This window comes from Bufo gargarizans, chromosome 2 (genome assembly GCF_014858855.1).
Source record: "Bufo gargarizans isolate SCDJY-AF-19 chromosome 2, ASM1485885v1, whole genome shotgun sequence".
NCBI lineage: Eukaryota > Metazoa > Chordata > Amphibia > Anura > Bufonidae > Bufo > Bufo gargarizans.
Window position 1 is genome coordinate 200,294,720 of NC_058081.1, and position 26,791 is coordinate 200,321,510.

Consider the following 26,791-nt stretch of genomic DNA (forward strand, 5'->3'; position numbering starts at 1 on the left):
CCAAGAATGCAGACCGTGAAGTACAATAGAGTAGCCAGATCCTGACTATGACCAAATTAATACTATCCCAGATTTTATATCATGGGGCCACATTATTGTTGTAACTATGTGGTCACAAGCCATCATTATTTATAAGAGTAATCTCAGAGCTGTGGAGGATGTATGTGATCAAAGGGCACAAAACGCATTGTCTATGAAACAGATGTATTTATAAGTTGAAGGCTCCCCACCCGACAGAACCGTGATTGACAGCTTACTGTTGTGTATCTGCAATTTAATTACTGTAATAATAATACTTAAAAGAAGTGGAATATCTCATAGTGGGTTATTGTCCACTGACAGATAATATACTATTGGAAATGGGTTGTGGAGGAACACTGGGGTTGGGTCTTGGAAACGCAATCCCTTCTGGTTGCAGTTAGTGGATGGGGGGCTGGCATTACCGGCCATCTCAAGGAGTTTTTGATTCCATTTGGGCTTGACTTCATTGGGACTAGTTTGGGATACCATGAAAGCCTATGTTCTGGGGTTATATATTCAAAAGATAAGCAGTTGTAAATCTCAAACTAGAGAGGGCACAGAGACTCTTCAACAGAAAGTTGAAAGCACCTCCACTGAGTGAATCCAATTGGGTGGAGGCCCAAACTCCACCTTACCCAGATGGCTGAAAATGAATGATTCTTTGTTAAGCAGAAGTTTTTTTACTTTTTAAAACTAGTGGAGAGTGCTGGCCTCCTTTTAGCGATGGTTGTTAGGGCACAAGAAGGCTCCTCACACATTTTGGAACTTAGGTATAGGGAAGGTAGTGTCATTATGAAGGATAAAAGCATCCTCAGAATGTTATATTCTTATTTCAAGGATTTGAATAGTTCAAAACTGGAGTCAGTAGAACTGATATTGAGTCCTATGTTTCTAGGATTGCACTACCTACCCTTTCTAATGAACAAAAGCAGTATCTTGATAAACAGTTTCAGTTGGAAGAGCTGTAGGATGCTCTCAAGTCTTTCCCCAATTAAAAAGTCCCAGGCATTAATGGTTTGCCTAAGGAGTTTTTTAAGAAATATGAGAAGATCATTTTGCCTCACATGTTGACAGTGTTTGGGAATGCCCTGAGAGTAAGGGTGTTGCCTAGTTCGATGAGAGAAGCAGTAGTGGTGGTGTTGCCTAAGCCGAGGAGCAAAAACCCCTTGATATTCACAGAGCAATCTCGTTTTTAATGACAGATGTTAAGATACTGGCCAACCTTTTGACTAATAGAATACAGTTATCTTGGCCATTATCAATGAGAATCTGTCTGGGTTTATGCCGGAAAAATCCACATCAGTAAACCGTATTATTCCATAATATTCAACAACCGGGTGAGCCACTTGGATGTAGGGTGATTCTGTCACTCGACGCAGCCAAAGCTTTTCACAGCGTCATGTGGGAATACTTGTGGGTCATTCTACATGCCATGGGGTTTGAACCTGGTTTTATATCATGGATGCAATACTGTATACATTACCAGAAACTCGAATTTGGGTTTATCAAGGTGTTTCTGATGGATTTGTGTTGTGGAGGGGCAGCAGACAGGACTGTCCCCTGTCTCCCCTTCTTTTTGCTATCATAATAGAACCCCTGGCTTGTTTGGTTAGGGCCTTCTCTGACATCATAGGTTTTCCATGTGGGGGAAGGGAAGAATGTTTCTCTTTGTATACGAAAGATATGTTGCTATACATAGTAGTTCACACCAATATATGACTCACAAAAGTGAGTGCCTGTGCCAAACCCGCACGCAAAGTAGAACACCAAAAAGAAGGGAAGAAGGGTGGCACAAAAGAATATAGATAAATATAAACTTTATTGAGGTCTCAACACAAGACAATAAAAATAGAATACAGGTAAGAAATAATATTGAGGTGGATATAGAGCACACTGGAAAAAATAAATAAATATATATATATATATATATATATATATATATATAAAAACACGGCACCACTAATATACACGCATGTACATATAGTTACGAATATCCAGACTGGTAAGATCATCTAAATAGCGTAATAAATAACATGAACCGGATACCTAAAAAATATATATATTAGGACAAAGCCACAATGACAAACCAGAATGGAGATCCGGAGTGGTACAGACAATATAAAGTGCAAAGTGCAACCATATATAAAACCTGGATAACTACAGAAAAACTGCCCACAATGGAGCCATGGCATAAGTACCTGAGTGGTGAACCGAAACCCCAACGCGCGTTTCACGTAAAGCTTCTTCAGGGGGAGAAGGTATGTATACATACCTTCTACTATACTATATATTTTTTTTTTCCAGTGTGCTCTATATCCACCTCAATATTATTTCTTACCTGTATTCTATTTTTATTGTCTCGTGTTGAGACCTCAATAAAGTTTATATTTATCTATATTATTTTGTGCCACCCTTCTTCCCTTCTTTTTGGTGTTCTACTATACATAGTAGTTCTTGAGTGCTCCATTAATTCTATTATGAGTATCATCTCAGGATTTGGGAGGAGGTCTGGTTTTAGAATTAATTGGGATTTTAGAATTAATTACGGTAAGTCAGTTCTTCTTCACCGGAACTCGATCCTTTCACATTGTTCAGAAATGTAAACCTTTGGGAACTACAATTTCCTCTAAATCCACTGATGATATTTATGAAAATGTAGAGCCCGTTCTGTCTACACTCTTGGGAAAAATCAGTACGTGGTGTAAGCTGGCCATGTCGGCAAGCAGAAGAAGGTAACCTTAAAATGATACTCATTCCCCAACTATTGTTTGTTCTTCACAATTCTCCTATCTGGAATCCCCAGATATTTTTTTTTAAGTGCAGGGATTGTTTCGAGCTTTAATATGAAAGTGGCAACAGGCAAGAGTTAAATCAGAGACCCTGCAGCCCGGAAAAGACTCCAATGCATTAGCCATCCCAAATCCCATGCTGTACTTTATAGCTTCCAGCTTGAGCATCTCAAGGGATGGGTCCTGTCACGGCTGAGGATGGGGGAAACCCTCAGCCGTGCGATGCCAGATGATGTAGTGGCTACTCGGCCATGAGAACAGGATAGGGAGCAGGTCACCTCCTCACGCATCCCTAACCTGACCCTAACTCCTGCATGGGCCGACCTTGATGGTAGGAGGACCCATGCGCCGGAGCCCTGACTTACCCTCCGCAGGTCCCTGAGCTAGGAGCTGGGTAAGACGACCTACTCCTCCTAGGCACGGAGGAGCAGGAGTCTCAATGGCCAAGCTGTTGGGAAAAGGGGGACATAAACAGCCTTACGGGAATGGCAGGCGAACACCAAGTTCCACCAACCTGCCACAGCCTTGCTGACTGGATCCCTGAGCAGACAGGAATCCAGAACCGTAAACTGCACCAAAAACCTAGGAAGGTCCCAACAGAACAACATACAACATCACACACATAAAGACATCAACAACACGAGAATAATTTATGACCACAGGGGTGGCTGTCACTGGCAAGGAAGATGGAGGTCACAGGAGGCTGCTCCAGCAAGCATGGCTGAAGCAACCCACTGAGCCATGCTAAACACCCAGGCTATATAGGCCAAGAAGCCACACTCCACAGTCGGACACACCCAGTGACATCACACACACACTGGGAAGGGAGTTAACCCTTCCAACACCACAGAAGGGAAACTCACATAAAAGGGGAAGTGTCCACAGTAGAAACACACTGTGGTTGTTGCCGCTGGCAACGACATGGGTGGCAACCGTGTCCTGGGAGATAGCCCGGAGGCCGGGACACTGCCACCACATGTACAGACAGCCAGACGTAGCCACGGGCAACCACAGTGCAGGAAGAGTGTCAGTGCACACCACACATACTACACAGAGTGCACACAGACATACAACACAGTGAACACAACACACACACCTGACATAAAGGAAGTCAGGTGAGACCGCATGCCAGGACAGCAAGCTGTCAGGCTGCTCTGCTGCACACACACTTACACAACTAGTTGCCCGCGGCAACCACAAGTGAGGCCACAACCAGCGACCCACACCTGTGGTTGAAACCCAAAATAAACCGCAGGCAACCGCATGCGGTAAAGGAGTCACGGTCATAGCCATGGCCGTGACAGGTCCGTTATAAGGACTGAAAGGATAACTGTCACACTTAGAACCTAATTTCAATTTTCATATATGTAGTTACTAATAACATGATATTCCAGAATCAGTTACTACTAGACTGATTTACCCAATATTTAATAAGATTCAGCCCTTAGCAACCAGTCTGCATAAAACTGCAATTTCACTATTCAGTTAAGATGACCGCCACTGCCCTCACCCTGAGGCTAATCCCGCCTGCCCTCACTAGCCAGTAACAATAGCTCCCCCAAAAGTTTCAGTAACCAGAGCCCTCCCCCCCTAAAGGGTTAATCTCCTGCAGCACAAAGGGGTCCTCTTACCACATGTTGCTGTCATTCATACACTGAGCAGACGGCAGATCTCCCTTCCCTGGTCTGCGCTGCTCCAACTCTGCATTGTCCAGCTCTGCTGAGTGAGGGAGCGTCTGCCAAGCGCAGGGACAGGGAGAAGTACACACAGCCCAGGCACTGTTATCAGCTGCTGGGGAGGACTTGGCTTTAATCATTTACTTAAAGTCCCTGGCTGTCAGTAATGTGAGCCTGCACGCAGCGTGCTCCGTCTATCTGTTTAGACGGACCATGCCTAGCAACCCTATTTTAAGCAGAGGTAAAAGTAGGCAGTACAGGAAACTAAACTGTGGAATTAAGGGGTGATTGAATACACGGTGAAAAGTTGAAATAGGGCCACCAAGGAGATATTAATCACCACAATCCAATACTCCCAAAAAAATATATATGACAGTTATACTTTAATTCCTCTGGATGACGGGTCAACTGATTCCTATTGCTGCCCTGGAATGAGCAGGGGTGTGGGCTCAGACACAAATGATTCCCACAATACACCTTATAGTTAAAATCCTGTGCAAATTCTAAGATTTGTTATATATTCGAGACTTCACCTATGTAACGCCACTGTGGCGGAACCCTAGGCTCCCCAAAATGTTTCACTGAGAGGGTTTCTCTGTGGGAAGATGAGATTATATTATTCTTGCACACAGATGGCATGTTAAGTCTTTTGACCAACTTAAAGGTGAATTTGACATAACGCAAACTTCATTTTACAAGTTTTTACAATTAAGGCATGCCTTTAATAAGCAGTTTAGAAAGAAAGCTGCCTTGATTCAACAAGTGCTTGAAAAAGGTAGCACTAGAGGGTTCATTTCTTTTTGGCACCTACTAATCGATTTCTTGCAGAAATGCCAATTGAATGTCAAGCTTAAAGTGAATCTGTCATCCTGATTTTGGACCATTATCTATAGTAACATATCAGTATTACTGCTTATAAGGAGTCTAGATCACTATTTTTTATTTTCCTACTGCCCCCTGTTCCCCAGCTATTAATGCTCAGAACTGCATTGAAATACATTGTCTGGACTGCTGTGTGTATGCGCACTAGTCCTCTCCATTATGTTAGAACAGCACAGCAGTCTATACTGTGTATTTCAATGCTGAGTGTTCATAGTGGGAAACGAGGGGCAGTGGGAAAATAATAAATAGTAATCTGGACTCCTTAATGGCAGTACTACGCATGTATTTTTGTCGATAATAGTCCAAAATAGCGTTGACAGATTCCCTTTAAGCGGGAGGAGCACTTAGGACCAATTTCAGCAGAACAATGGTTTGAAATACTTAGGTTTCGTTCACATCACTATTTAGCCTTTCCGTTTTCCTGCTCCATTTAGGAGCAGGAGAACGGAAAGGACGGAGAAGGAACGTAACTGAGCCGAACGGATCCTAAGGACCCCATAGACTATAATGGGGTCCGTTATGTTTCCGCTCAGAAGATGATTTTGGAGTGGAGACAAAAGTAGTGCATGCAGGACTTTTGTCTCCGCTTCAAAATCATCTTCTGAGCGGAAACATAACGGACCCCATTATATTCTCAGGGGTCCTAAGGGCTCGGTTTGGCTCAGTTATGTGCCTTCTCTGTCCTTTCCGTTCCCCTGCTCCTAAACGGAGCAGGAGAATGGAAAGGCTGAACGGTGATGTGAACGAAGCCTTACTTATATCCCTAAGCTGTTATTGTGCAAAGCAGCGTATGTCAGTTATTTCTGGCACATAGAGTATATAAGACGCTTCTCTTTATAAGTGACGTATTTTGCCCTAGATGTGGGTTTGCTCCAGCTAACTCTCCCATATGGTACACGGCGGAGAGATATTCTGGGAATCATCCGAACTGTCTTTAGAATAGCTATCCCAGCTGACTCTATGGTATGAATATTAGGTATTATGGGGGATCTGGTATTCAGCACGTTCTATATCAGGGATGAAAGTCGATTGGTCATTATTGGATCCAGCCCTCCCACCAAGTATTAATTAATTAGAACTAATTGTATTATTAGATTGGAAAGAGGGATCTTTTTGAAAAGGAAGCGTATTACTAAATTTGAGGCCTTATGGGGTAGACGGCCTGATGTCCCGGGACTGCCTTCCAAAAGCTTACTAGATTTAGATTAACATAACTTTGTGCAGTGTTTCCCTATAGTTCTTGAGCTAAACACTATGACTTATTCTTCAGTTCTGAAGTTATACCAGTATATGTGTGCCTTGTTTTTTGTTTCACTGTTGACAATATTCAATTAAATTGATTTTTTTTATGAACAATACTTCCTATAGATTAGAAATTATTAAAACTTTTAAAGGGGTTTTCCTGAATGTATATGACCTGTCCTTAATATCAGCTGATTGCAGGGACCCCAGAGCACTCTATCCAGGCACATCCCGATATACTGTGCAGTGGCCGCCTCTGGTTAATTCAGCTCATTCCTTTGTATGAGACTTAGGCTACTTTCACACTTGCGTTCGGAGCGGATCCGTCTGGTGTCTGCACAGACGGATCCGCACCTATAATGCAAACGCTTAGATCCGTTCAGAACAGATCCGTTTGCATTACTATGAACAAAAAAAAAATATTTAATTTTTATTTTTTTTAAATATCTTTTTATTAAGTTTCGTGAGATTCCATACAATGTCAAAGAAACAGCATGTCATTAAGCAATTAGGAAGTGTTACATTCCCTTCCATTCAGCATTGCAGTACATCAAATAAAGCAAAGATACAGCAAATCACATATTACAATTGGAATCTCATTTTCAATTTTTACCCCCCCACCCCCGCCCCCAACTGATACTATTTGTTGCCCTACATAATTTCCAGAGAATCAAAATTCCAATAGAGGTGCCATCCCCTAGGCCAGGGGTGCACAACCTGCGGCCCGGGGGCCACATGCGGCCCTCAATACCATTCTGTGCGGCCCCCAACCATCTGGTAATAGACATGTATGCCTATGTCTTGTGGCTGCTCACATGTATCTTTCATGTATTTTCCCATTAGATGGGAGTCCTGGAAGTGTAACTAGACATTTATGATACATACTGTATGTTCAATATGCCATAAAAATAGTATTTCAGTTGGTAATACCCCTTTAAGTTTTATTTTCGGCCCTTGGAATTGGTTCAGGATCACAATGTGGCCCCCAACCAGAAAAGGTTGTGCACCCCTGCCCTAGGCAGAGGAAGAGAATAAAGTGAACCTTTTATCCCTAGGGACTCAATATACACTCCCCCCTACAGAGGTACTTGCTCCCTATCAGTGCACCGGCCCCCGAGTAATTCTAAGGATAACTGCTGGGCCTCATCCGGATACTTTGAAAGGCCCCAAATCTCCCTTTAGGTCCTCCTTTAGATACCATGCTGTCAACCTGAATGGGTTCATTATTTTTGTGTATTCTGAACATGGAACGTACGACAAAGCAAACAGTTTCCAAGTTTGAAAGAAGCGCTGTCCTAGTACCTCCATACATTTTAACGCTTCTAGCCATTCCAAATGAAATAAGTTACGCATTTGTGCTACTACCATTTCCCTAGTGGGGACCTCAGTGGATAACCACAGCTTAAGTAGGCATCTTTTAGCGACCATAATCAGTTTGTGACCCACCAATGGTACCTGAGATAGGTCATCTCCCTTCTCCCTTGAACCCTGGTTAGCAATTTGATTTGCCGCATCGCAGTGTAGTATTGCCAGCGATGGCGTAATTGCAGTGCGCACCCTGCTAGTCTTGCTTAACATCTGGCTGATCTCATCCCAATACTTGCTCAATTTCAAACAGGCCCATAAACCGTGATATAAGTCAGACCTGGGAGTGTCACATTTGGGGCACGCTGTAATTCTTTCTGGATTGGTTGGGGAATTAGGTATGTCAAATCCGTATACGGCATGATGCAAAATTTTTACGTGGGTTTCCCTCCGATTTCATTAATTATGGCCTTGCGCAATGCTACGATTCCCGACCATACAATTTTGTGAATCTCTGCCACCCCCAGTTCTCGGGCCCATTTCTTAAATATTCCCTTAGGGTCTAAAACTCTCCACCTGTCTCTCAGCGCCTGATGTAACATTGAAAGTGATCTCTTTGCCGAGGTCCTAAGGAAGGAATCAAAGTCATTTTGCTTCCACTCTTTTGACAAGTCACTAGATAAGCTCCTACAGTAATTTCTTATTTGAGTGTATTGCATAAATGAGGATCTTCCCAATGTAAATTTGCCCTCCAGTTCCCGCAAAGTCGCCCACCTCCCTTCAGATTTGTGGAACAGGTCTCCTATTTTATTTATCCCCTTAAGGGCCCATTCTTTGAAGAATACGTTATCCTTGCCTGATATAAAGGAAGGGTTTCCCCTCAAGGGGAGGTGCTTGGAAATCTGGTATGGAAGATGGAAGTGGGTTCAAAGTTTTTTCCATACTACTGTCGTGTCCCTCACTACAAGAGAGAATTTGATGTGCACCGGTAAAGTGGGTCTTTTAGCATGTAGCAGAGCCACCAGGTCCCAGGGCCGTACTAGCTCTCTCTCTAGGGCCAGGTTTGAGTAGTGAGTCGTCTCATTCACCCAATCTATGATGTGCCTACTTATGCACGTCAGGTTGTAACCTCTAAGATCCGGAAAATTCAGGCCTCCCTCCTCCTTTCTAAGTTTTAGTTTATCAAGCGATATTCTAGGCCTTTTTCCTTGCCAGATAAAGCGAATGAACCTGCTTTCCAGTAGTTGGATATCCGCATGGCGAAGTAGAAGTGGAATAGTCTGGAGTGGATAAAGGAGCTTGGACATACTCATCATTCTAATGAGATGGCACCTCCCCACCAGGTTTAAAGGTAGTCCCTGCCATCTATCTAGCTCTTGCACAATCTTGGCAATGAGAGGGGGAAAGTTTAGTGAATATAATGAGTGCGGGTCTCTGCCAATGTTTATGCCCAAATACTTGATGCTCCCTCTCGCCTTTGCTATGCTTAAATGCTTAGGCAACTGATATCCCCCAATATCTTTCTGGGATAGGGCTAACAACTCACACTTTGAAGCATTCAATCTGTACCCTGAATAGGATCCGAAGTGGTTCAGTGCTAGGAAAATCCGTTCCACGTGCTTTTTTGGGTTAGCTACAAATAATATTATATCGTCTGCGAACAACGCTGCCTTTATTTGCCTAGTGCCTATCCCTATCCCTTCATATAGATCTGAGTGACATAAGAACCTAGCTAATGGCTCTATTGACAGATTAAACAAGAGGGGTGATAGAGGGCAACCCTGGCGTGTCCCCTTTTGGAGGTGAAATGGTTTGGATAAAAATCCCGGGGTATATATCCGTGCTCTGGGGAGTCTGTATAATTTTGAAAGGAAAACCCTGAAAGTCCCTGTGAAACCCATCCTATCCAAAACTGCCTCCAGCCATGCCCACCTTACATTATCAAATGCTTTTTCCGCATCCAGAGTGAGCATGGCTGGAGTCTCCCCGGGCCTTGGCTGGTGACAGACCCTATCCAGCACCGTTAACACCGTGCGTATGTTGGTAACTGCTGACCGGCCCTGCATAAATCCCACCTGCTCTTTACCGATGAGTGATGGTAATATGGTCGCCAAGCGATCTGCAATGATCTTTGAAAGTATTTTAGTGTCCACATTGATAAGTGAGATTGGTCTATAAGACCCTGGTAATAAGGGGTCCTTACCGGGCTTGGGAAGCAGTTTGATATAAGAAACATTTTCCTTGTCTGGGGATGCTGTGCCAATTAGTACATCATTATACCATTTCACTAGGACCGGGGACACCTGACCTAGCAGTGCCTTATAGTATTCCGCTGTATACCCGTCCGGGCCGGGCGCCTTTGCATTCCCTAACCGTTTAATAACAGACTGTAGTTCTTCCAGACTAACCTCCCCATTAAGATATTGTAGTTGTTCCGTGGTGAGACACGGTAATTTGACCTTTTCCAGTAAAGAATGTGTAAGGTCAGGCTTAGTCTCGTCCTGGTACAATGCCTCATAATAATCGCCTAGCATTGAGTTTATCTGACATGGGTCAGTAGTGACTCGTCCTTTTCCTTCCTTGAGCCCGGCTATGAACTGAGGGGCTCGTCTGCCTTTTGCAAGGTTTGCCAGCAGGCGTCCGGATTTATTTCCGAATTTATGCAACGTTGCTGAAAGGTTTGCATTATTTAGCAGCTCCCTATCCTTCTCATTGGCCTCAAAAGCACCCCTAGCATCTATCCATTTCTGCCTAGTCGCTGCAGAAGGATTCTTCCTGTATTCCTGGCATGCGCTCCGTACTAACAGACTAGTTTGCTCAAATCGTGCTTGAGCTTGTTTTCGTTGACCAAAAACATAGCTCATAATCCTCCCCCGTATGACCACTTTAGAAGCATTCCATAACAGCTCCGGCGAATCTGCATGCTCCTGATTGTCTCCCATATACTCCTCCCACCAAGCAATTAATTTGTTGACAAAGTCTTCACTTGTTGTCAAATGTGAAGGGAATCTCCAAAGATAATCATGACCCTTGGGGTATGTATCCCTAATCTGAATCCAGACTAGTGAGTGATCTGATATCACCAGGTCGCCAATATCCGCCTTTTCCACCCTCCTCATCAAGTTGGAGCTGGTCAATATATAATCGATACGCGAATAGAAGGAGTAGGAACTTTCATCAGGGTGTAATTGGCGCCATGGATCTACCAAAGTCACCCCTTACATCAACCTGCCTAGTGCTCTGTCATGCTTGCTGGCCGCCACCCTTGGGGAAATGCCTCGCTGCCTATCTTCCTCCCCCTTCACCACTGAATTGAAGTCTCCCCCCACTATTTTGTTCTCGCATGGGTCAGATAACAATTTAGATTCCAATTCTTTAAAAAAAACTCCCATTATTTTTGTTGGGACCATAGACATTGTAAACACTATAATGGACATCTTGGACTACAATGTGAATTTGGATCAACCGTCCTCCTTCATCAAATGATGTTCCCTGGACCTGGCAATTCAAATCTTTATTAATAAGGATCAATACTCCAGCCTTCTTGGCTACTGAGGCCGACCCGTATACTTTACCTACCCACAATTTATTAATTCTTGTAAAATCACCTTCTGCTAGGTGTGTCTCCTGAAGTAGCGCTATATCCGGTTTAGCCCTCTTCAAGTGACGCAGCACCATCCACCTCTTTTGGGGTGACCTAAGGCCCTTCACATTCCAGGAAATGACCTTCATGTTCCTGTTTCCTTTGGTGATGTGTAATATAATGGCGAAGAGCCTTATACCTCTGCACTCCTGCTATTAGACTATGTATCCCTGGAAAATCGGACAACAAATCCCCTGCAATTCTAGTAAATTCCCTCCCCCCCTCTTAACTATGGGACAGTTAATCGTCAACAGCAACGATCAGGTAACCCCTACTCCTCAACCTTATTCTTTCTGTTATTGGGACTCCCTTTTTTCTGAGCTGCCAGGAACTCCCCAACCCTCACCTCCTTTGCCCTACCGTGCTATTACATCATAGTACGTCACCTACCAGGTGAAGCTGGTGGCCTGCTCATCATCAGTAAATGCAACTTAACTAAAACATAGTAAAACATGTTAGCGCCCGTAATGATACCTATGCCCTTATCCTCCCTTGTCCCTGGGAGAGCATTGCTCTGCAATCCGCCATGACAGGCAAAATTGAGCCCTTAACTGACACGGGACATCCGACCTCTTCCTGGAGGCTGCTCTCTGCCTCTGCGGTCTCGTTCTCTTTGAGGAAGGTATTTCCCATCCGGGCCATTTGAACTCTCCCTCCGCTTGGAATTAGTACCGTCTCGGCCCGCCAGGTCCCTCACGTCCACGGCGGTTAGTAGGTCCTGTAGCGACTTTGTCGCATCAGAGGGGTCGTTGAAAACGGCGGTAGTGCCATCTAGCATGGCCACCCTCAATGTGAAATTTGACTTGTCGGCGGAACAAGGCAGAGCATAAACCACTGAACTCCCTCCTTTGTTTTGCAACTTGTGCCGAATAGTCCGCGAATAGCAATATGGCCTGTCGCCTGATCTTCAAAGGACCTCTCCTGGTTCTATAAGCCCTGAGAATCGCCTCCTTGTCGCAATAGTCCCAGTACCTCATGATGACTGGACGGGGTCTCTGTGGAAGGCTATTGCTGTCCCGGTTAGGGGAACTGCGTGGGTCTGGAGGCGGTCCGACCCTGTGTGCCCGCTCCACTTTATGCTTTCCATCTAGCCCCAGAGCCCTTGGTAGGTCAATTTCACATATCTCCTTAAGGGCCTGTGCTTTAACCCCCTCCGGTAGGCCGAGAAGTCTCAAGTTATTCCGCCTGGAACGGTTTTCGAGGCGATCCCTCAGGATGAGGGCAGTCCCGCAGTTCTTGGATGGCCATGTTAGACTTGGAATTCTCCTCTTCTACAGATGTACACCGCTGTTCCAGTTCCACTAGGCATGTGTCATGTTGCGCCACTGTTTCATGCAGCTGCTGTAGGGACATTGCCAGCGTTTTGGAGAGTGTCTCCTTTATATCTGGCGCCAGATGTCTGGCTACCTCTATGGCCAGTGATTTGTAATCAATTTTGGTCAAGTCCGATATATCCTCAGGCTGTGAGTTTGATAGAGCATCTATGACGCTCTCTACTGCGCTCGAGGGGGACGCAGGCTCCAGGGCCTCCATCTTGTCTGGCACACTGGTGTCTGATTGTGCAGCGCCGCTCCGTACCTCTTTTCTGCCGCTCCGGAGCAGGTATCTATCCATGGGCCTCTTGTCAGGACGTTCTGGGGTGGTCAGGATCACTGTCCCGTCCCCTGTTACGCCGGTATGTCGCGTCCGGAGCTCTGTATAGGTGAGGGATGGACGGAGCTTACTTACTCCACGTCCTCCATCTCAGCGCCGGAACCGGAAGTCATCTTTTTTTTTTTTTTTTTTTTTTTTTTTTTTCATGACGGCACGGATCCGTTTGCCTCCGCACGGCCAGCGTTCAGGTGTCCGCCTGCTGAGCGGAGCGGAGGACAAACGGTGCCAGACTGATGCATTCTGAGCGGATCGCATCCACTCAGAATGCATTAGGGCTGGACGGATCTGTTCGGGGCCGTTTGTGAGAGCCTTCAAACGGAACTCTCAAGCGGAGCCCCGAACGCAAGTGTGAAAGTAGCCTTAGCTGTAAGTAACCAGAAACGGTCACCACACAATGAGAGCTGGTTCTTGTGTGCTACAGCTATCTGATCAGCAGAGATGCCAGAATATGGACCCCAACCAATTTGATATTGACCTATCCTAAAGATAGGTCATCGGTATTAAAGTCTGGGAAGCTCCCTTAAAGTTGCGGATAATTAGTTGGTTCACGTCATCTAGCTAATGGAGTAGCAAATACATAGGTTATTTCTGTTTGATGCACTAAGAGCAGTTGGGAAAAATCATGCCCATCATGGCAAATATCTTTCCATGTATGGCCCATTTGGGCTAGGTCAACATTGTACAGTAGGGAGTGTCTCTATGTTTTTTTATGATTTTTGCTTTAAAGGCTATATACACCTTTGAGGCATTTTTTTTTATTATTGCATTGTACTAATTTTGAGCTAAAACAATAATTTTTTTCAATGGGGCTTTATTAAAAAAAAAATGTAACCGTTGTATCTTTGCAACCTTGAGGTTTTCATGTAACAGGATGTGAATTTTAACTCAGGCAGCTCAACTGACGGACTTGTTATCTTTGATCTCTGAACACTAATAAACACTAATTTTAACTCAATTATCTTGCTAATAATGTGGCTTACATAAGTGTTTATGACCTTTTAGTAACTTTGCTACTTTTTGCCCTAATGCATTCTGAATTGAAAAGGATCCGCTCAGAATGCTTCAGTTTGCCTCTGATCAGTCTCGATTCCGCTCTGGAGGCGGACACCAAAACATTGCCTGCAGCGTTTTGCTGTCCGCTTGACGAAACTGAGCCTGACAGAATCTGGCACAACAGAAAACGGATCCGTCCCCCAATGACTTTCAATGGAGTTCATAACGGAACCGTTACAGATAATACAAACGGATCCGTGCATGACGGATGCATGCGGTTGTATTATTGTAACGGATCCGTTTTTGCAGATCCATAATGGATCCGCCCAAAACACGAGTGTCAAAGTAGCCCTAGAGAAAAAAGGTTTATTAGATGACCTGAACAGAGTGAAAGTAAAAAGTATAATTCACAGAGCTAGAAAAACAGTTAACCCTTTGTGACATAATGGCTCAATATTTTTTAATAAAGACCAATTGAAAAAATGATTTATAGCCCAAAATGAGTAAAATGCGATCATTGAAAAAAATTGCCCCCGCTGGTGTAAATAGCCTTTAAACTTTTTGGTGGCCCCTAACTTTGGAGTGCACCCATTTATTACATGATCACTCTTTCATTTGAATGGGTGCATGTAATTAGTAATTTATTAACACAAAATTACTACTACCACTGCAGTGAATATGTGGACCTGTCTACTGTGCTTTTAATATTAGAATAGAGGTTATATTTGACTGGATTGTTTATTTATGCCAATTTGAATACATTTTTCTTCCAGGAGCATCTTTCTCTGAAAAAATACATTGTGGAGGTTTTGGTTGAGACCCCTGTTCCTGTAGAACCTGTAAAGGATGGCGAAGAGAAGCAAAAAAATAAAAAGAAAGTCAAAAAGTTGAAGACCCGGATCAACTCAAAGTATGTCCGTCTTTGCGTGAAATAAAATTTTTGTGTCATGTACAAATTTCATCACTAAAGATATGAGCCCCACTGTGTAAAGGTGCATCTCCTAGACTACCTGTAAATTCTTTATAAAAACATAGCATAACCTTTTCACACGTATCTATTGTCTTTAAGCACTTGTTCAAATTACTATTCTATTATGAGTAGGTGACAGAGATTATAATACTGTATATGGTTTTCAGTGCCCCTTTTAACAGGAGTTTCAGTATTTTATCCCATTTGTAAGGGTACTTTCACACTTGCGTTGTTTGATTCCGGCAGACAGTTCCGTTGCCTGAACTGACTGCCTGATCAGGCAAACTGTATGCAAACTGATGTAATTTTTTCTGACTGATCAGGCATTTTTCAGACTGATCAGGATCCTGATCAGTCTGAAAAATGCCTGATCAGTCAGAAAAATACATTGCAATACCGGATCCGTTTTTTCCGGTGTCATCAGGCATGTGCAGACCGGAAGGACGGATCCGGCATTCCGGTATTTTGAATGCCGGATCCGGCACTTATACATTCCTATGGAAAAAAAATGCCGGATCCGGCATTCAGGCAAGTCTTCAGTTTTTTTTCGCCGGAGATAAAACTGTAGCATGCTACGGTTTTCTCTTTTGCCTGATCAGTCAAAACGACTGAATCTGAAGATATCCTGATGCAAACTGAACGGATTACTCTCCATTCAGAATGCATGCCTGATCAGTTCTTTTCCGGTATAGAGCCCCTGTGACGGAACTCTATGCCGGAAAAGAAAAACGCAAGTGTGAAAGTACCCTAAGTCGATATAAAGTCAAAAATAAGTGAAGGCAAACATTACATTGTACATTGATTTTCATACATATACATATTTTGTTACTTAGTACGAGATTATCTGATGTTTGTATGAATTTTTGTGTATTGTAACATTGTTAGTATTGAACTTGTGCAACTAGTCCAGCAAGGCTTTGCTTACATTACTATTCTGGGGGGTGGGTGCATCAGGCTTTTTTTTTTTTTTACTATGAGAATAATGGATTGCAGTGGGGGTCCATCAGGGTTTGCCATGAACCCCGTTGAATGCAGCGTTTTGCTGTCCGCTTGACGAAACTGAGCCTGACACAATCTGGCACAACAGAAAACGGATCCGTCCCCCATTGACCTTCAATGGAGTTCATGACGGAACCGTTACAGATAAGGGTCCATTCACACGTCCGTTTTTTCTTTCCTGATCTGTTCCGTTTTTTCAGGACCAGATCTGGACCCATTCATTTTCAATGGGTCCTGGAAAAAATCGGACAGCACAATGTGTCCTGTCCGTTTCCGTTGTTCCATTCCGCATGTCCGTTTAAATATAAAACATGTCCTATTCTTGTCCTGAAAAATCGGATCCTGGTACAATACAAAGTCAATGGATCCGCAAAAAACGGATGACATTCGGATGTCATTCCGTATGTCATCCGTTTTTTGCGGATTCCGTTCCTGGAAACACATAACAAATTTTTATTTTTATTTTTTCAATTTTTTTTCAAAGAAATCCAAACAACTTTATTTGATTATTGAAATGTATACATGTTTCCGTTTTTTGCGGATCCGCAAAAAACGGATGACATACGGATGACATACGGAAACATTTTCAGGAACAACGGATCCGCAAAAAACTGACCGTTTTTCAGGATGAAAAAAAACAGGACGTGTGAATGGACCCTAATACAAACGGATCCGTGCAAGACGGATACATGTGGTTGTATTATTGTAATGGATCCGTTTTTGCAGATCCATGAAAACTGATCCGGCTAGTTCCACTGTAAACACACAGGACCCCCCACGATCAGCTGTTATTGGAAGAATCGACAAACTCACAGCGTTGCTACAGGGGCTATAAATCATTACATGACACCTGTCTGTCAGTCAGTCAGTCATGGCCTAGTGGGGTCCTCAAGTGGTCCTCACACTGGCTTAACAGAGGAGTGTCCTGAGCCGTTATATGAATTTTTATTTTGAAAATGTTTACTTTAGGGCTCATGCACACGACAGTATTTTGCGTTCAGTATACTGCCCGTTTTTTTAGTTCAGTATGCGGAACATATACTGAACCATTTCAATGGCTCAGCAAAAAGAACTGAAGTGTCTCCGTGTGCATTCTGTTTCAGTATTTCTGTACCGTGAAAAGATAGAACATGTCCTATTCTTGTCCGCAAATCACGGTGCTTGGCTCCATTCAAGTCAATGGGTCCGCAAAAAAAAAAACGGAACACATACGGAAATGCATCCGTATGTCTTCCGTATCCGTTCAGTTTTTGCGGAACCATCTATTGAAAATGTTATGCCCAGCCCAATTTTTTCGATGTAATTACTGTATATGGCATACAGAAAAACGGAACGGAAACACAACGGAAACAAAAAACGGAACAACGGATCCGTAAAAAACGAACCGCAAAACACTGATAAAGCCATACGGTCATGTGCATGAGCCCTTATGTGGCTTCTGCAGAGGCACGTACATACACTACATAGCAAGCTGCAGAATGCCATTTGCTAGCAGGTCCATCAAACTCGCTGTCTGACGGCTGACAGCCCGGTCTTCAGTTCCTCACTCTCCTTTCCTGATCAATCTTCTTAACTAATTTATGACCAAATCTAAGTTTAACATGGATTTGTATGAAAACTTAAATACTATGAAGAATTGTGAAACCCCATTCTAGATCATGTGGATCTCACTTTTGTATGTTTGCATATTAACTTTTTATATTTTTACCTTTGAAAGGTTTAAGAATTATAGGCAATTGTTTTCTTTTGCCTGATTTGTTAATTCTAGACATTAGGATTGCCCAGGAAACCTGTGTGTGTGAGGGTATGTTCCCTCTCTGAATGTATGTACTGTGTTTGTATTCTAGTGTATGAAAATAATGTGCCGATTATTTGCTTTGCACTTGTCTGGAGATTCCCAGAGATGAGCCTAATTTATGGCCACTTTCTCTGATTGAGCAAGAAAACCGGGTATTGATTTTCCAGATGATGTTTCACCTGTTAAGAGCTTTTCCATAATTGGAAGGCACTGTCATGTTAGTCTATGGCTTTCGTCCAGTTCACAATAGCCTCTTTCAGACCGAGTAAACCAGGCCGATTCTTCTACACGTTTATTGATTTTTAAATGAAGTATCAAAGAAAATCAATAATAATCAACAAATAGAAGGCGTCCGCTGCTGGTGTCAAATCTCGGGGCTGCTTTAATCAATTTAGTGTTCTGTCACAACATGGGACAAGCTAAAATATCATCCTAGGTGAGGCGAGTGGTCAGGCCTAACATTTGTCAATGCTGTGTAAGGATGCACGATCAAAATGGATAAGTATGGCATTATTCTTTCAGGGTCCTGCAGACCCCTTGTGCATTTTTTATTTTAAGGTGTTCTTTTAGAAACAGGAGATGCCCAAAGGTCCTCATGCTAGAAGATATCACCCAGTCCTAATGTTTAAACAATTCATTTACCGTGTTAATAGTTAACCACTTCATTATCAGGCGATTTAGCTTTTTTTTTTTTACTCCCATTATTCCCTGGGCCATGACTACGGACGGTGTACAGGAAACAAGACAAAGCAACATGCATATATGACTCACTGGATCCAAAGCTAAGGAACCAAAAGGGAGACCCCTGCACAAGACCTGAGACTTTCCCTGGCTGCTCAGCCTATACAAAGATCCCAGAGGTGGAAGGTTGCATATCCACGTACCTCGACTATATAACCCCTGAACACCCTACAATAGTGAGGGGACACGACCACCGGCTCCCTACACCAGACACGGAGGGAGTCAGGGTCACCTGGGATCCAGCAAACAGAAAATAACAGATAAATGTTCAGCACTTAACTTTGTAGCAGACTGGAAAACAGGATCAGCATGCACACACACTCCAGGAAGTAGTATAAGCCGCCCAGTAATGCATTATGGGGAGGAATTTAAAGGGAAGCAATCAGTCCACCTACATGACAGCTGAGAGAGGCTAACGAGATGAGGAACTGAACATCACAACAAAGAAAACTCAAGGAGGAGGTTCTGAAAGGCCTTTGTCAGAGCTTCTCAGCTGTCTGGTTGTGACAGCTTCAGATTGGGCATTATCTTTAAAGACCCTACCGGAAAGTGGTTTACAGGTTATGCTCGACTCTTCTCTCTAAGGCTCTGTGCACAGTGTGTCAGAGCCCTACTCTGGGAAAAGCTCCTGGCATATACAGCAAATGTATCAATAGGATTCCATTTACCCTACAGAGGCCTATAGAGAGTACATTTGGCCTCCGTTGAGATGCTGTACATCAGTCTACCTTTATGTGTTCTGTATGGAAAAGTGCATTAGGCATGTGTTGTTTTTTTCCAGTGGGAGTTAATGAGTGACATCTGACACTGTACACATCAAGGGGAATCTGTCACCATGAAAGTGCAGTGTAATATGCCAACAGCATGGTATAGAGCAAGAGATGCAGAGCAGACTGAAATATAGTGTATTGAGAAAACCCATAAAACTGTGGCGGAATTTTTTTTCCCCAATTCGTTCCCCCTTGAAAAAAAATTCAGCTTCCCTCTATATTGAATGCAATATGAAATAGTGCCATTAGAAAATACAACTTATTCTGCAAAAGATAAGCCCTCATACTATGTGAATGAAAAAATAAAAATCGTCACGTCTCTGGGAATGCTGGGAGTTTAAAAAATAAAATAAAATGCCCAATAACTGTCTAATAAATGATTTCATAAAATGAATATTGCTGATGAATATTTATTCTTTGTTAAGTAAATGTATGTAGTATATTTGTGCTCGTTCATTGCATATAAAAGGTTTACAAACTGCTTCCTCATCTGAATCCTCACATTACAGAGGGCAGAGGGGAGCAGTGGGACACTGGGTGATAAATGGCTTATTATTTCTCTGTAGAAGTTTGGTTGGTCTTATTAATATTATTTATATCCTTGGGTTATTAAATTAGGTTGTAGGAAATGTGATGATTTATGAGCAGGAGTATGAACTACGTAACATGTGAAGAGGGCCTGTCAAAGAAACACTTTAATCTGTCAGGGCGGAGGGATGTGTATGTCACAGTGTGTCGCATGAGAAAACTATCTAGTAGCTGCACCGTATTAACCGATGAAGGGCCCCAGTTCTGCTGGTTATCGTTTGGCCAAAAATATTTTACTGGCTCTCTTTGGAGAAATGGCTTGAGGCTGGATAGAAGATCTGTTGAGACTGATTAAAGCATGGAACATGGGCCATTAAAAATGGTAGGAACAGAGGACTGACGGCAGATAAAGACTACATGGTCCATCCAGTCTGCCCTTATAATACTTCCTCAGGATAGATATATTCCGGGCATGTTTAACTTCACTTACTGCTGATTTCCCAACCACATCTGCTGGTTGGAAGTTGTTCCAAGCATCTACTACTCCTTTAATAAAATATTGTTTCACCCCACCAAACTAATTTTAGACAGTGTCCTCTTGTTCTCTTATTCCAAACTTTTAAATCGTATTTAAACCTTTGAAAACCTTGTTGAAAGGTTTTGATCATATCACCCCTTTCCTCCAGAGGTTGGACACTTTCTGGTTACTGTTGGCCAATGTGTATGTAGGATTATTATATGGCACTCACTAAAATAGCCTTTGTGGAAATTCCGTACTATTTTCTATATTTCATAATATATGACGTTTTTTGTTCTGTCCACTCAGAGATCTTGTGTGTAAAGAAATTTTAGTGTGTAAAATGGCTGCTGATGGAGGGTCATGTGACCAAGCAGATCACCTCCATGTGATGTCTCGACCATTCAAAAACACCTCATCTGCACTTGCACTGTTGAGAGTTTAATGCAGGTGTAGTGTATTTGAATAGAGGAGACATTACGTAGAGGTTATTTGCCTGGTCACATGACCCTCCATCAGCGGCCATCTTATGGACAAGACCTCTATGTGGACAGTAGAGATTGACCGATATTAATTTTTTAGAGTCAATTCCGATAATCTGTGAACTTTCAGGCCGATAATTTATACCCATAATTTCTCATAATATATATTATATTAGTTGGTAGTCACTGAGGTGGTGGAAATTTGCATTTGGCACTAGTAAATTATAATTGTAAATTATATATTAATAAAGCCCTTAGTTGGTAGTCAATTTATAATTTGCATTTATAATATACTAGTGCCAAATGCCAATTTCCACACCATCCCCCCTCCTTACTGACTTTATTAACCCCTATCAGACCCCAGATCAGACCATTATTAACCCCTATCAGACCTCAGATCAGACCTTTATTAACCCCTATCAGACCTTAGATCAGACCTTTATTAACCCCTATCAGACCTCAGATGAATAAAATAAACTCCTCACCTCTCCTGCGCCGCGGCTCCTCTTCATCTCCGGGTCTGGCGTCTTGCTCCCCTGTGTTCTCCAGCCCACACTGCACTGTCACCTGACAGCGTGCAGCGTCAGGTCATAGTGTGCGCACTACGTCCTGACGCTGTACGGGGTCAGGACAGTGCAGCGCAGGCCTCATCAAAGAAGGCCCGGGAGAGTGAGTAATCGGAAGCGCTTGCTGCGCTTCTTTCCCTCTCCCGGCACCCGATGTATACTAGTGCGCGCTTCTATAATGGAAGCGCTCGCTAGTATTCGCTTTATACGCATTATCGGTATATCGGCAAGGTTAGATGCCAATAATGTACAAAATCCGATAATCGGTCGATCCCTAGTGGACAGCACAGAAGATTTACCATACAAGGGGACATGGCTTATGAAATATAGCAAACAGCACAGAATATCAACAAAGGCTACAAAAGTAAGTGCCATATACTGTGCTGCCCATAATTATCTATCCCCCTGGCAAATTTTAACTTAAAGTTACTTTAATTCAACCATCAAGTAATTTTTTGACGGGAAATGACATAGGCGTCTCCCAAAAGATAATAAGACGATGTACAAGAGTAGTCAAAAACTATTTCTCAGCTTTTATTTACATTTGAGCAAAAAGTGTCCAGTCCAAAATTATTCATACCCTTCTCAATAATCAATAGAAAAGCCATTATTGACTATTACCGCAATCAAACGCTTCCTCTAATTGCAGACCAGCTTTTTGCCTGTCTCCACAGGTATTTTTACCCATTCATCTTTAGCAATGAGCTCCAAATCTTTCAGGTTGGAGGGTTTTCTTGCCATCACCCTGATCTTTAGCGCCCTCCACAGATTCTCAATTGGATTCAAGTCTGGACTCTGGCTGGGCCACTCCAAAACATTAATGTTGTTGTCTGCTAACCATTTCATTACCACTTTTGGTGTGTGTTTTGGGTCATTGTCATGCTGAAATGTCCACTGGTGCCCAAGGCCAAGTTTCTCTGCAGACTGCCTGATGTTGTCGTTGAGAATCCTCATGTATTGCTCTTTTTTCATGGTGCCGTTTACTGTGATTAGGTTCCCTGGTCCATTGGCTGAAAAACACCCCCAAAGCATTAGGTTCCCACCACCATGTTTGACAGTGGGGATGGTGTTCTTTGGGTTGAAGGCTTCTCCTTTTTTACGCCAAATGATGGAAACATCATTGTGATCAAACAATTCAATTTTTGTTTCATCTGACCATAACACAGAAGACCAGAAGTCTTCTTCTTTGTCCAGATGAGCTTTTGCAAAGGCCAAGCGAGCTTTTGTGTGCCTTATCTGGAGAAGTGGCGTCCTCCTTGGTCTGCATCCATGGAACCCAGCAGTGTGCAGTGTCCGTTGGATTGTCTGCCTTGAGACATTGCCACCAGCAGAGCCCAGATTCACCAGGATGGCCCTGATGGTGATCCTTGGATTCTTTTTCACCTCTCTAACTATCCTCCTGGCCAGCACAGGTGTCACTTCTGGCTTCCGACCACTTCCTCTGAGATTTTCCACAGTGCGGAACAGCTTGTATTTTTTAATAATACTTTGCACTGTAGCCACTGGAACTTGAAAACATTTAGAAATGGCCTTGTAGCCCTTTCAATGAGATCCTTTGTCTTAGCCATGACCAGAAACTAACTGCAGAGAGCTGCTGTTTTTCACCTGTTGAGTTGATTAAAACAGCTGTTCCCAATTAATCAGGGTAATTAGGATGCTTTAGAACAGCTTGGACTATTTGGAATGGTATAGAACTTTTGATTTTCCCACAGCCTGTGACAGTTTGTAAAGGGTATGAATATTTTTGGACTGGACACTTTTTGCTCAAATGTAAAGAAAAACTGAGAATTATTTTTTTCCACAATAATGCATCTTGTACATCGTCTTATTATCTTTTGGGAGACACCTATGTATTTTCCCTTTAAAAAATTAATTGTTGGTTGAATAAAAGTAACTTTAAGTCAAAACTTGCCAGGGGTATGAATAATTATGGGCAGCACTGTAGTCATCTAACATACACATTGGTCACAAGCAGTCAGAAAGTGGCAAACCTTTTTAAGTTCTTTTCTTGCTAAGGTTTATGGGTAAGACCTTCCACTATTTTTGTAACCTATTTCTGGATGGACCCGTTATATTTTATCAATGTCTTTTTGTAGGTGAGGTCTCCAGAACTGTATTCTAGAAGTGGTTGCACTAGAGCTCAATACAATAGGATCGCAGTCTCTCTTTTCCTACCGGTTATACTTCTAGCTATGCAGTCATGCGTCCTACTCGCTTTCCCAATTGACTGCCCAGACTGCGCATTTATTTTCATAACCCTAAATCATTCTCTTCTGAAGCCCTTACTAATAGGGATGAGCAAACTTGCTGTTTGCAAGTTTGGGTTTGGGTTCATACCATTATGGATTTCGTTATCACAGAATATAACTAATTTCTATGACGGAATGCACCATGGAAGCCTTTAAGAGGCATTCCGTTTTGCATTCCGTCATAATAGAAGTCAATGGGCAGCATAAAGGCTTCCGTGGTGCCTTCCGTCATAGAATTTCGTTATATTCTGTGATAATGGCAAACAGCAAGTTCACTCATCCCTACTTACTAACACAGAGTCGCCAATGCAATACTCAGACAGAGGATTTCTTCTCCCCAAGTGCAGAATTTTACATTTGGTAACAATGAACTGCCGTTTCCATTGTGTTGACCATTTTTCTATTAAAGCTAAAATAATTTTTAATGTTACAGATACCTCCTTGAATATCAACCCTGTTATACGCTTTTGTGTCATCCGCAAACAGGCCAACTTTATCTACCAAACCTTCTCCTGTGTCATTTTAAATGCATATTAAAATACATTTGTCACCATAAAAATGTGAATTAACCTACAGACAGCATGTTAAGGAACAGGAGGAGCTGAGCAGACTGATTATATAGCTTTGTGGGAATAAATTCAGTATAGCTTGTATTTCATTCATTTAAATTCCCACTCAGTCAAGGAGGCGGTCCTATCAGTGACTGAAATGCTGGCCTCTATATACAGATAGCTGTCAATCACTGATAGGACTGCCTCCTTGACTTCAAAGCCCAGAATGAGCCTGGATGTAATTGGAAAAATTATGAGCTTTAGGGCTCATGCACATGAACGTGTGCCAACCATGCCCATATTGCGGCCCACAAACTTCACTTGAATGGGTCCGCGATCCGGGAGAGGCGGTGCGGACCAGAGGCATAGATCCGAAGCCCACTAGAGAGTGTTTCCATGGGTTTCTTGTCCATCCTCCACACCACAAAAAAGTAGTGCATGCGCTACTTTTTTGCAGGGCAGACCGTCGGATGTGGATTGCGAACCCCATTCATGTGAATGGGTCCGTAGACGGCAGGCACAAGGTTGGTGCGGTCCGCAGCACAGGCATGGCCGGGACACGGTTGTGTGCTTGAGCCCTTATTGGACCTTTTCACATATAAATATATATCAATCTGCTCTGCTTCCTCAAGCGACAGTAGATGTTAACGCCCAAGCAGTAAATTATACTTCTGAACCATTATAAACTGCATGTTAGTATTTATTTCATTTACCAGTGCCTTGCAAAAGTATTCACCCCCCTTGAATTTTTCGTGTTTTGGTGCCTTACAACCTGGAATTAACATGGATTGTTTGAGGATTTGCATCATATAATTTACAGAACATGCCCACAACTTTGAAGAGGTTGGTTTTTATTATTGTGAAGCAAACAACAAATAGGACTATTCACCCCCCTAAAGTCAATACTTTGTTGAGGCACCTTTTGCGGCAATCACAGCTCCAAGTCGCTTTGGATAAGTCTCTATGAGCTTGCCACATCTTACCGCTGGGATTTTTGCTCCTTGCAAAACTGCTCCAGCTCCTTCAAGTTAAATGTTTTGCGCTTGTGAACAGCAATCTTTAGGTCTGACCACAGATTTTCTATTGGATTGAGATCTGGGCTTTGACTAGGCCATTCCAACACATTTACATGTTTCGCCTTAAACCACTCAAGTGTTGCTTTAGCAGTGTGTTTGGGGTTATTGTCCTGCTGGAAGGTGAACCTCCATCCTAGCCTTAAATCACGCACAGAGTGGTACAGGTTTTGCTCAAGAATATCCCTGTATTTAGCACCATCCATCTTTCCCTCAACTCTGACCAGTTTCCCAGTCCCATCCCCACAGCATGATGCTGCCACCACCATGTTTCACTGTGGGGATGGTGTTCTTTGGGTGATGTGATGTGTTGAGTTTGCGCCAGACATAGCGTTTTCTTTGATGGCCGGAAAGTTCAATTTTAGTCTCATCAGACCAGAGCACCTTCCTCCATACATTTTGGGAGTCTCCCACATGCCTTTTTGCAAACTCACAACGTGCCTTTTTGTTTTTAGCTGAAAGTAATGGCTTTCTTCTGGCCACTCTGCCATAAAGCCCAACTCTATGGAGCGTACGGCTTATTGTCGTCCTATGTACAGATACTCCTGTCTCTGCTGTGGAATTCTGCAGCTCCTCCAGGGTTACCTTAGGTCTCTGTGCTGCCTCTCTAATTAATACCCTCCTTGCCTGGTCCGTGAGTTTTGGTGGGCGGCCGTCTCTTGGCAGGTTTGCTGTTGTGCCATGTTCTTCCCATTAGGTTATGATAGATTTGATGGTGCTCTTGGGGATCACCAAAGATTTGGATATTTTTTTAGAACCTAACCATGACTAGTACTTCTCAACAACATTGTCCCTTACTTGTTTGGAGAGTTCCTTGGTCTTCATGGCAGTGTTTGGTTAGTCAAGCCTCTTGCTGAGGTGTTGCAGCCTCTGGGGCCTTTCAAAAAAGGTGTGTATATGTAATGACAGATCATGTGACACTTAGATTGCACACAGGTGGACATCATTTCACTAATTATGTGACTTCTGAAGTTAATTGGTTGCACCAGAGCTTTTCTTATGGGCTTCCTAATACATACACTTGCCAATTGTCTTTTTTCTATTTCTAAATAATAGTTTTATTTATATATTTTTCTCATTTCACTTCACCAACTTAGACTATTGTTTTCTGATCCATCACATAAAATTCAGATTAACAAAACATTGAACTTAAGGCTGTAATGTAGCAAAATATGTAAAAAGTCAAGGGGGTGAATACTTTTGCAAAGCACTGTATATGACAACTACTATAATGTAGATCTTGGTAGTAGATAATGGTTATTAACATCTGGAAATGTAAGTGATATCCCTAGTTATATTTGTATTAACTGGTTTTCTGGAGAATGTTTCACACTATGTTGTAT

General features: G+C 42.8%; 1 protein-coding gene across 2 annotated transcripts in view; it reads left to right on the forward strand.

Annotated features, from left to right (window-relative positions):
• SCAPER (S-phase cyclin A associated protein in the ER) overlaps nt 1-26,791 on the forward strand; it is a 284,324-nt gene that overhangs the window by 163,506 nt on the left and 94,027 nt on the right. For both annotated transcript variants that reach the window (XM_044279884.1, XM_044279885.1), the window contains exon 20: nt 14,978-15,114. In XM_044279884.1, the coding sequence (XP_044135819.1) occupies nt 14,978-15,114 (137 nt within the window). The remainder of the gene's footprint in view (nt 1-14,977; nt 15,115-26,791) is intronic.